We start from the raw sequence: 11,954 nt of genomic DNA on the forward strand, positions 1-11,954 counted from the left end.
ATCATTTATCATTGAAAGTCTTGTTTCAGAAAACAATCCTTTTTAAAATAAGACTTTAGCAAAGCTTGTATTTATAACTTTAACACAAATTAATACTTTCATGAAGACTTTTTAAGTCATACTCACCACTTTAAGGTAAGTTACTTAACCAAAGTCAACACTTTAAATCAAGATCTCTTAAGTTAAATTTACCACTTTAAAGTAAGCTAACTCAAGTGGGTTCAATACTTTTGAAAAATAAAACTTCATCATTATTTCAACACATTTCATTCTAAAGCAACGACAAAGGTTGATAGTGTCGATCTCATTCATAAAAACAATATTTTAAAATCAGGATATTTTATGTTAAACTTACCACTTTAAAGTAAGCTAACTAAAGTAGATTCAACAAAAATCTATTGTCATCTCAACACATTTCATTCTAAAGCAACCACAAGGGTTAATAGTGTTGATCTCATTCATAAAAATAATATTTTAAAATCAATATATTTTATGTTAAACTTACCACTTTAAAGTAAGCTAACTTAAGTTGATTCAATAAAACTCTATGGTCATCTCAATACATTTCATTCTAAAGCAACCACAAGGGTTGACAGTGTTGATCACATAATCAAGAACAACATACTAAAATATGATAACTATCTAATGGTGTATGTGTGAGAGATTGAGAAAACAAGAAGAGAAATACCTTGAAATCTCTTAGAAGTGCTTAGAATGGAAAGTAAGAAAGTGATAAAAATAAGTGTTCTGCCTGAAGGCCAAGGGGTCGCTTTTATAGAGGGGGAATTCAGATTTGGGGGAGATCAAAGTGGTTCCCCAAAATCATGGTGGTGTATGGAGTTGATGAATGATTTAAGGGATTATGTAAGTGATTGTACTTTTGCTTATTCAACAAGCAAGCTTGATTCATGAATGGGTGATGTGATTAATGCGATGAAACATCGTGATTAAAACCATGCCCGAGTATTGTCGGTTAAAACTAGGCCAAAGATTAAAAATCTCCCGGTTTAGGGTTACGTTCAGAACGTCGAAAGTTGGATTTTAGAGTAAAAAAATATCAAGAGATGAGTTATGGACAAAATTGGTGTCTATTTTTACTCAAAATAATATTTTGAAGCCAATGGCGCAATCTGAATTCGATTCCGAGTTACAGAACTCAAAAATTAATTTTGGGCCGAATTTAGAAAATTATGCAAATTTACCATAAATTAAGAAATCACATTACAAGACTAAAACTCAACTGAGGTTTAGCCTAAAACAATACCGATTAATTTCTAAAATGAATCGATTGTTAATTAAATAATTAACAAAATGTGCACAAAAAATCACGGTGTTACATAACACATCTTCCACATATGAGACCACATGAACCACATTTGTTGGTGATAACACACCCTTTTCCAAATCAACCAGGTTTTGATACATGTTATCAATTTCCAAATTGATGAAAAACTCATTCTCCTTAACCACTATAGGTGCCTTTTCTACTAACTGGTTCTTTTTAGGCATTGCTTTGGGAGCTTCCTGTACCACCTCTTTCTTGGTTCTTCGACAACTAGAAATCAAATCGCCAAGGAGAATTTCATACTCTATGACCACAAAGAAAACAAATTCTTCTATTTCAACCATGAATTGAGCAATCTAGAGGTTTATATCTACAAGAACTTTGGCAAAGTGTCCAAATGTTCTACCATCCATCCTTACACCAATATCCCACCAAGAAACTATTCTGAAATAACTGAGAGTACATGTCCCATAACAAGCCGGTTTGAACGCACCAACTTACTCCTCGCGAGGATATATGATCGATCTGTTCCAACGGAACTATCCATTTCAAGACGGTGTCGTATCAAATACTTTCTAGATATCCCTCTCATCGATCATGATTGAAAAAAGCGGTTGTCAGAGATTGTCTAGTTTGCACTGTGAGAACTTTTTGATCCAATAGAATAAATACCTCATCCAAGAATATAGGGGACTCGTCTCACCTAAACTCTCCCTCAAGGCTTTTGTTGACGGATCACCACTGTCACTGTCCTTCTCAACATCTCCGGGCTCATTCGTCTCTCGTAACTTTCCTCTCTACTACTTCATTGTTCATAATGAGTATGCACACTAACCGAGGTTAGCTGATTAAATCTTTTAATCATTATTTATTTTTACATGATTGGGCCAGCCTAAGACATCTCCAAAAGGAATGCTTCTTGTGGGGCCCGATCTTACGTGATAACATAAAAGAGGAATAATCTCTTCACCACCACGAATCATCACTCAATCATGCTAGGCGGGCCGATGGCCAAGCCAATTATGGTCAGACGATCTCGCTGTGTGGTAATCATAACCTTTTGGGCCTCGCCCTTAATGACATAACAATCGGCGACCCTGTCAGGAGGGCCCTAAGTAATCTCGTTACCACCAGCAGCCCAAACTACCGGTAGATAACATTTACTTATGCTCTAGTGATAGGTGTTTGTTTTATCTTTGGGACATCGATCCTTTTTAAAGTATTTTATCTTGTATTACTCGCATTCCCATACTTTTCGTCATTCAGACGATTTTATAACACTAATAATCGATTATGCCAAAAGTTAATCGATTACTCCTAGTTATAATAGCTAAAAGAATTATGACTTCTGATATCGAAAATCGATTACTAGACTAGGTAATCGATTATGTCCACCGGATAGGGAGATTTTAGAATATTGATAATCGATTATGTGACATGTTAATCAATTATTCTTAGTTACAATAGCTACAAGATTCTGATTTTTCATATCGATAATTGATTTTTTAAAAGGGTTAATAGATTACTCCTAGTTACATTAGATACAAGATTCTAACTTTTAATATGATAATCGATTATCAACTTTGGTAATCGATTATGACAATCAGGCAGAGGGTTTTAGAATACGGAAAATCAAATATCTCAAGGGATAATCGATCCTTCCTAGTTACAGTTATTCAAGTAATGTTCATCCATGGATCATCACACATTACTCCACACATAGATATAACTTAAATGATATGACTTAAGAGATCATCCGTACTTAATCATAACAGACAAACAATTGATTAAGTACGAGATTTCTTAATACTCAAGACAACTCCAAAATTTTTAGGTAGTTTAGGAGGTATGGATGGCATATCCTGACACCATTGTGTCACAATGTATTCTCCTTCACCTTAGAATGTCGCGTGAGTGGTTCCCTTGGTGATAAGTGTGAAATGAGTATGATACCCAACTTCGGAAGCTTCAGAAATAAACACAAGATCAAATCAGTAGGTTTGCAAGTTAAAATTCTTGCATGATAACCCTTAGGTTAATACATCTTTTAACCTATCATGGACTCAATCACTTTCGTCCATTCGGTTCAAGATTATATATTCTTGAACCATCATTTATCATTGAAAGTCTTGTTTCAGAAAACAATCCTTTTTAAAATAAGACTTTAGCAAAGCTTGTATTTATAACTTTAACACAAATTAATACTTTCATGAAGACTTTTTAAGTCATACTCACCACTTTAAGGGAAGTTACTTAAACAAAGTCAACACTTTAAATCAAGATCTCTTAAGTTAAATTTACCACTTTAAAGTAAGCTAACTCAAGTGGGTTCAATACTTTTGAAAAATAAAACTTCATCATTATTTCAACACATTTCATTCTAAAGCAACGACAAAGGTTGATAGTGTCGATCTCATTCATAAAAACAATATTTTAAAATCAGGATATTTTATGTTAAACTTACCACTTTAAAGTAAGCTAACTAAAGTAGATTCAACAAAAATCTATTGTCATCTCAACACATTTCATTCTAAAGCAACCACAAGGGTTAATAGTGTTGATCTCATTCATAAAAATAATATTTTAAAATCAATATATTTTATGTTAAACTTACCACTTTAAAGTAAGCTAACTAAAGTAGATTCAACAAAAATCTATTGTCATCTCAACACATTTCATTCTAAAGCAACCACAAGGGTTGACAGTGTTGATCACATAATCAAGAACAACATACTAAAATATGATAACTATCTAATGGTGTATGTGTGAGAGATTGAGAAAACAAGAAGAGAAATACCTTGAAATCTCTTAGAAGTGCTTAGAATGGAAAGTAAGAAAGTGATAAAAATAAGTGTTCTGCCTGAAGGCCAAGGGGTCGCTTTTATAGAGGGGGAATTCAGATTTGGGGGAGATCAAAGTGGTTCCCCAAAATCATGGTGGTGTATGGAGTTGATGAATGATTTAAGGGATTATGTAAGTGATTGTACTTTTGCTTATTCAACAAGCAAGCTTGATTCATGAATGGGTGATGTGATTAATGCGATGAAACATCGTGATTAAAACCATGCCCGAGTATTGTCGGTTAAAACTAGGCCAAAGATTAAAAATCTCCCGGTTTAGGGTTACGTTCAGAACGTCGAAAGTTGGATTTTAGAGTAAAAAAATATCAAGAGATGAGTTATGGACAAAATTGGTGTCTATTTTTACTCAAAATAATATTTTGAAGCCAATGGCGCAATCTGAATTCGATTCCGAGTTACAGAACTCAAAAATTAATTTTGGGCCGAATTTAGAAAATTATGCAAATTTACCATAAATTAAGAAATCACATTACAAGACTAAAACTCAACTGAGGTTTAGCCTAAAACAATACCGATTAATTTCTAAAATGAATCGATTGTTAATTAAATAATTAACAAAATGTGCACAAAAAATCACGGTGTTACATAACACATCTTCCACATATGAGACCACATGAACCACATTTGTTGGTGATAACACACCCTTTTCCAAATCAACCAGGTTTTGATACATGTTATCAATTTCCAAATTGATGAAAAACTCATTCTCCTTAACCACTATAGGTGCCTTTTCTACTAACTGGTTCTTTTTAGGCATTGCTTTGGGAGCTTCCTGTACCACCTCTTTCTTGGTTCTTCGACAACTAGAAATCAAATCGCCAAGGAGAATTTCATACTCTATGACCACAAAGAAAACAAATTCTTCTATTTCAACCATGAATTGAGCAATCTAGAGGTTTATATCTACAAGAACTTTGGCAAAGTGTCCAAATGTTCTATTGTTTGTAGCATCATCCAAATATATTGGTGTACATATGCCTCATGCAATGGCGAATTTTATCATATGACTCCAATACTCTTGAGGAAAACCTTGGATTTTGACCCATCATTGATAATGAGTTAACTTTTGTAGGATTCGATTGAAATTTGGTGTCCATAAAAATTGATGAAGAAAGCATGATTTGAGATTCCAAGAACCTATGGTGCATACACTTCTCATGTCATCAACTAATGAAAAAGAAAACTCATAGAAGCCTCTCCGTAAGGAGATCATATTACACTTCCCAATCATGCTTCAAAGAGAGGTAAGCTTTGCTTTAAGATATATAAACTTAATGGGGATATCACATTTAGAGAGGATGAGCTTACCATGAAGATAATTTTTACATATTTGGAGACTAGCTTGGTAATCAGCTTCTGAAATTTTTATAGCATTAGCATCTCCCTTTATGCAAGGTTGGGGGAGTTGAGAGATTGCAATATCACATGTGTTCTTCAAAGCTTGTGCAAAAGAATTATTTCGGAGTTTGATGAAAAGATGTAGGCATGGATGAAGAATCCATAACTCCTAGGAACCTCCAAGGAATAAAGGGCTCATTGTTGTTCATTGTTGGAGTCAAACCCTAGTAGAGTTCATCTCTCTAGTTCTGAAGAAATTTTCACCCTAACAGAGTTCATTTATCAAACAAAACAATGTAGTAGTATTGTAATTTTATTAATTTTAAGTGAATTGTCTAGTTCTTTTTCTGGCTTATTTTGGTTTAATGTAGTGTGACAAAAAATTGATCATAAAAAAAATCAATTTCTATTTGATTAAGATAATGAACCTGGAAATTTTACATACCTCATAAGCGATGGACCAATCAGTCCATCAAATTATATCAAAATGTCCTCTCCACCACAAGTGTGAACTACATGGAACGAGAGTGGAGAAATTATGCAATTCTCAGATATTTACTGCACCGCAAGTAACAAGTTTTGAAAGAAAAAGAGAGAGAGAAACACGTAGGAAATATATGATTTTTTGTAGAATTAACCAACTCTTAGTAGATTCTTAGGGTCTGTTCGTGAGTTTGGTTTTGAAGGGGAATGAAGGGAAAGGGAAGACTTGAGAACTATCTCAAAAGTATATTTCATGGCTCCCAAGTCTTCTTCTTTTCTCCCTTGCCCACTAAAAACCAACTCATAAAGAGACACTTAAAGATCACATTTTTATGAGCTCCAATGAACCTACATGTTTGTATCCTTTTGTTGGTAACATATATATCAAAGTAATTCTATGATCCTTTTCTTGATGTGAATAATTCAATCATTCTTTAAATTTTCACTAAATAAAAATATAAAAAACTCAATCAAAAGCCCTTCTTAATGCCCCAAAATAATGAGATGTTTGAATAACAACTGTAAAGAAAAAGATGTTGTTACCGTAGCTTGCAACAATTATAAATAGCACAAAATAATACTTACTGGCTGAGTCACGACCAGGTCGCTCTCTTTAAGACGTTTCGTGGCACTGCTAAAAATGTGCAAGCAGACTATCAACCACACTGTCCCCAGGATAAAACAACTCAGATCTCTGTTATTGAATTCTTACTGTGCTGTAAGAACCAATCTCGAATACACCCACCACAATATGGATACTAATGCCAATTCTCGAAATTCCCACAATATGGCTAACAATGCAAATTCTCGAAATATCCACAATATGGCTACCCATGCTAATATTCTTCTCCACAATACTGACTATCAGTGTCAGTTATCGAAATGCTCACAATATGGCTAGTCGTGCCAATTCTTTTCCCTCGATACTAACTACTAGTTTTAGTTTTCGAAATGCCCACGATGTGGCTACCCGCGCCAATTTTCTTCCCCAATACTGACTACCAGTGCAAGTTCTCGAAATTCCCACAATATGGTCACGTGTGCCATTTCCTAGTGCCACAGAAAGAAAGGGGGAGAAGTTTGCCGGAAATGCATCGGCGGAGAATATGAGGGAGAAAGAAAAAGTTGAATGAAAGCACATTCAACTTGGGGCAAGTTATTAAAATGGAGAAGACCTCTATTTATAACATTGGATTTTTCTATGTTCCTCATCTCTCCAATGTGGGACTTGGAAGTTGTTTTTTTCAAAACTTTTCAATGTGAGACTTAGAGTTTTTTAGATTTCATACTCAAAAGTTCCACTGATGGTTTTCAATAAACCATGTTCCAACAACCCCCACTTGAAATTAAAGAACAATTTCAAAGAATTGTTTTTTGTGGTCTCAATAAGATTGTGCATAAACAAATATGTCATGTGACTTGAACCTTTGCATAGTGAATAAGATCCAGATTTTACTAGAGTGACTCGTAGTCTTGAACTCTATCTCCAACATCAAACCACTCACAACATTTTCAAAGGTGTATTTTGTAAAGCCCGTGCGTTAAAGACCATGCACGTCTATCCTAGTATAGTGAATGCTCTAGAAATTTATGCCCAAAATTTTATAGGAAGCGGCCCCACTTCCACATTCACATAGGTGAGTCTATCAAGAGTACTCTTGTAGCCTAGGTACTCCACTCCAATTGGAGTATAGATCTCATTAAGAGTTTTAACTCATCCTTACATATGCTGCAGGAATCATGCTTCTCATAATTTTATAGCATGTTCATTCTCATATCACTTCACAACTTGTTATTACCCATTGAACCTATTTCTTGGGATCTCCAATCAGTTAGGTCGGGTTACCATCATGAGTGATCCTCGTTCTAAGAGAAATAGTCTCATAGTCTTAGAAGTATTATGGACTTTCTCTCTAGCTAGTCCTTTCATCAAAGGATCTGCTAAGTTATTGCATACATAATCCACTCTAACAGCTCCTGTAGAGAGTAACTCTCTAATGGTGATGTGCTTATGACGAATTTTCCGTTTCTAACTGTTATAAAAGTGGTTCTCAATAGCTGCAGTACTATCACAATGGATCAATATAGTTGGGATCAATTTTTCCCACAGAAGAATCTCTGCAAGCAAGCTTCTCAGCCAACTTGCTTCTTCACTAGCTATTGCTAATGCTATCATATCAACTTTCATAGTTGATTGAGCTAAAATAGTATGTTTCTTGTTAGACTCTGGATAGTCCTCATCATTTATGGCTTCTTGCCACAAATTAGTATCCAAAGAAGTCAAAACTTCTTGGAGAGTTGTTGGATTCTCCTCCAATATAAAACCATATAATCAGGTTTATACTCTCTAACAGTTATTGCACTCTTACTTCTTCTAGGTTCTTTTTCAAACTTATCATTTTTATCATTATATCTAATCACACGTATATGACTAGTTGATGTTTCTTTTTCAAACTTCTTTTTCAAAATAGTATGTTTCTTGTTAGACTCTGGATAGTCCTCATCATTTATGGCTTCTTGCCACAAATTAGTATCCAAAGAAGTCAAAACTTCTTGGAGAGTTGTTGCATTCTCCTCCAATATATAAACCATATAATCAGGTTTATACTCTCTAACAGTTATTGCACTCTTACTTCTTCTAGGTTATTTTCAAACTTATCATTTTTATCATTATATCTAATCACACGTATATGACTAGTTGATGTGCCCCCACTATTCCTTAATTAAAAAGGAATTTCTTTTCATTGAAGTCAACAACGTTAAACTCAATGATCACTTTTGCATTAAGGTCGTAAAACTTGTACGCCTTGATGTTTATAACATACCCAATGAATACACATCCATATGCTCTACTTGCAAGTTTAATTTTCCAGGGGCGTACCTTCGTAAATGATTTCATAAGCAATTCTATGTATCTCAATGATTGAGATTCTACTGATTTATTATCAGTCATATGATGCTTGAGGTAGTGGCTAACATCATTGTTTTTTTTTTCCACCTTCCTCTGTATCATATTTCTTTATTTCTCAAGTGCATACCGAATTAATTTGGCAGTTTTGTATGGACTATAGTAATCATAAAGATCAATAGACAACTCATTCATAATAAAATTCTTACACAAGTAATTATTTTCATTTGAGAGAGTTATATCAATAGCTAGTTTATTGTTTTTTCTCTTTTTCAGCTTTTTCCGGCAACACTGGGATACCGATTTTCAGAACGTTAGCAACTTTTCTCACAGTGAGGAAAATTTCCTCCTATGTAACCACCGTTCGAAATTTGTCCATCAAACTGAAATGGTTTGTTCAGGTAAAAGTTGTTTGGTCTAGTAATATTATCTACGAATATTATTGCAGTCGAAGCGTCTTAAAATTGTTGTTACCATAGCTTTCAAAATTATAAATGGCACGAAATAATACTTACTGGTTGAGTCACGACCGGGTCGCTCTCTTTAAGACGTTTCGTGGCACTGCCAAAAATGCGCAAGCAGACTATCAACCACGTTGTCCCCAGGATAAAACAACCCAAATCTCTATTATCAAATTCTTACTGCATTGTAAGAACCAATCTCGAATACATCCACCATAATATGGCTACTAGTGCCAATTCTCGAAATTCCCACAATATGGCTAACAATGTCAATTCTCGAAATACCCACAATATGGCTACTCATGCCAATTTTTTTCCGTCAATACTGACTACTAGTGTCAGTTCTCGAAATGTCCATAATATGAATACTAGTGCAAATTCTCTTCCCTAATACTGAGTATTAGTGTCAGTTCTCGAAATTCCCACAATATAGTTGCATGTGCCATTTCCTAGTGCCACGGAAAGAAAGTGGGAGAAGTTTGCCGGAAATGCATCAACAAAAAATACGAGGGAGAAAGAAAAAGTTGAATGAAAGCACATTCAACTTAGAGCAAGTTATAATGAGTGGAGAAGGTCTCTATTTATAAAATAGGATTTTTTCCATGTTCCTCATCTCTCCACTTTGGGACTTGGAAGTTATTTTTTTTCAAAACTTTTCAATGTGAGACTTAGAGTTTTTTAGATTTCATACTCAAAAGTTCCCACTAATGATTTTTAACATACCATGTTCCAACACAAGATATATACACTGATAATGGATGAATTTTATACACTATCATTATATCATCCATTGTTTATATCTAATTATTATTAACTCTTTAATAAAAATAATTGAAATGAATAATTACTTAAAAAAAAAACATAAGCCTAAAAGCAGAATCATGATAATTTTTAAGAAGACTACAATTGTATCCAAAAGCGTCAACTTCCTTAAGCAGAATCATAATATTTTTTCAGAAGAAGACAATTGTATCCAAAAGCATCAACTTTCTTCTAATTCAAGTAAAATTACAAACCAGGAAAGACTGAATCGGCGCCTATCATTAATTCCAAGTACATGGCACTTTCCACTTGTAACACTTTCAGCTTCTCATCATTCCACGTACTACACTCACTTGTTCTCATCTTCCCATGCATCACATTTGTATTTTGTAACCTTTCTCCAAAACTTACTATAAAAACCAAAGCAAATCAAACAAACTTCACCAAACTTCAAACTCCTCTTCTCTCTATATAACCAAGATGAATCTTTCTTCTTCAACTATAGGTTCTCTTATACTTTTCCATCTCTTACTTGCTTCACCATCACCATATTGTGTAGCTCATATAGAATGTGCTGAAATTATTGAATACCTTCAAACATGTGTAGGTTACCTAAAACATGGTGGTGCTAGTGATAAACCACCTTCTACTTGTTGTGATGGAGTTAAAGCTGTGCTGAATAAGTTAAAAAGTGTGGATGATAAAAGGGATGCTTGTAACTGCATTAAGGCCATTGTACAGATTACAAAGCTAAAACTGGAGAATGCAAGGAATGTTCCTATCAAATGTGGAATCAAGATCCCCTTTCAAATTTCTCCTGACTTTGACTGCTCCTCGTAAATTTCATATAAACTTTTATTCTCATTTATATAACCAAAATTTTATGACAACTCATGTCACAAAATTACATGTCTCACTTGACACTCTTATTTCAAAGTTTTGTAATATACTACACTATTTTGATTTAACCTGTTAAATAAATTAATCTATTGTGTTTTGGTTAATTTTATATATATATATATTAATATATATATTTAACACATGGAAAAACATATAAATTAAGATAACTGATAAGATATCTGCTTGATATGTACTTATATATGATTCTTATATATTATTAGAACATTTATTTTTACTGTTGATATATAACATTCAAATAGTTTTTTAATCTCGTTATTCCAAGTTATGGAAGCATTGGTGACCTTGTTCTTTGCTTTCTCTTTTTGTTGCAGGATTTGTTGAAAGTGAGAGACGAAGTTTTCTCTACAACAGACATAACTATTTAATGTTTATCGATAGACATACCTATAATAAAAACCTTGCAAGTATTTGTAGTGTGGATTGTCCTCATGTTTAAATAATTTTGCTAGGAGATATAAATACAATGTTAGCAACATAAATTGCTTTAATATTTATTTTTTAACCCTAAATTATTACAATATGCATAAAAGGAAAGTTGATATGGTACCTACATATTATAAATGTTTTTCTTCAATTTTTTACTTCAACACAGTCGAAGCAACAGTGCAATTCAAACAAACTCTGCACAGCCCTAAAATATGCTAAACAAATGTTTTAAATCGTGGTTAAATTATGAATGAAAAAATATTGCAGTAATCGGGATAAGGACTCTCTGTTGTGAAATACAAATTAAAACACTCTACTAAACTAGTGGGCTTTCCTCTTGGCCTGACATTGGTACTTCTTGAGGTCATAAATTGAATACAGTTTCCCAACATGAGAAACTTTTAGAAAGACACATACAACACGTCATATTTAGAGATAAGTATGTTTATATTTATTGGTGTTATTATTTGTGATTAAATTTTAATTAAAATGAAATATCTAATATGTTG

The 11,954-nt window shown here is 33.6% G+C and overlaps 1 protein-coding gene across 1 annotated transcript; it reads left to right on the top strand.

Annotated features, from left to right (window-relative positions):
- Positions 10,458-11,499, top strand: LOC109347198 (non-specific lipid-transfer protein 1-like). Its single transcript, XM_019586909.1, has 2 exons — positions 10,458-10,934; positions 11,331-11,499. The coding sequence occupies exons 1-2, from the start codon at positions 10,579-10,581 to the stop codon at positions 11,338-11,340; spliced, it is 366 nt and encodes a 121-aa protein (XP_019442454.1). The 5' UTR covers positions 10,458-10,578; the 3' UTR covers positions 11,341-11,499.

Source organism: Lupinus angustifolius, chromosome LG05 (assembly GCF_001865875.1).
Source record: "Lupinus angustifolius cultivar Tanjil chromosome LG05, LupAngTanjil_v1.0, whole genome shotgun sequence".
Lineage (NCBI taxonomy): Eukaryota > Viridiplantae > Streptophyta > Magnoliopsida > Fabales > Fabaceae > Lupinus > Lupinus angustifolius.

Coding starts and splice junctions, on each gene's coding strand:
- LOC109347198 (XM_019586909.1), top strand. CDS start 10,579: ATGAATCTTTCTTCTTCAACTATAGGTTCTCTTATACTTTTCCATCTC.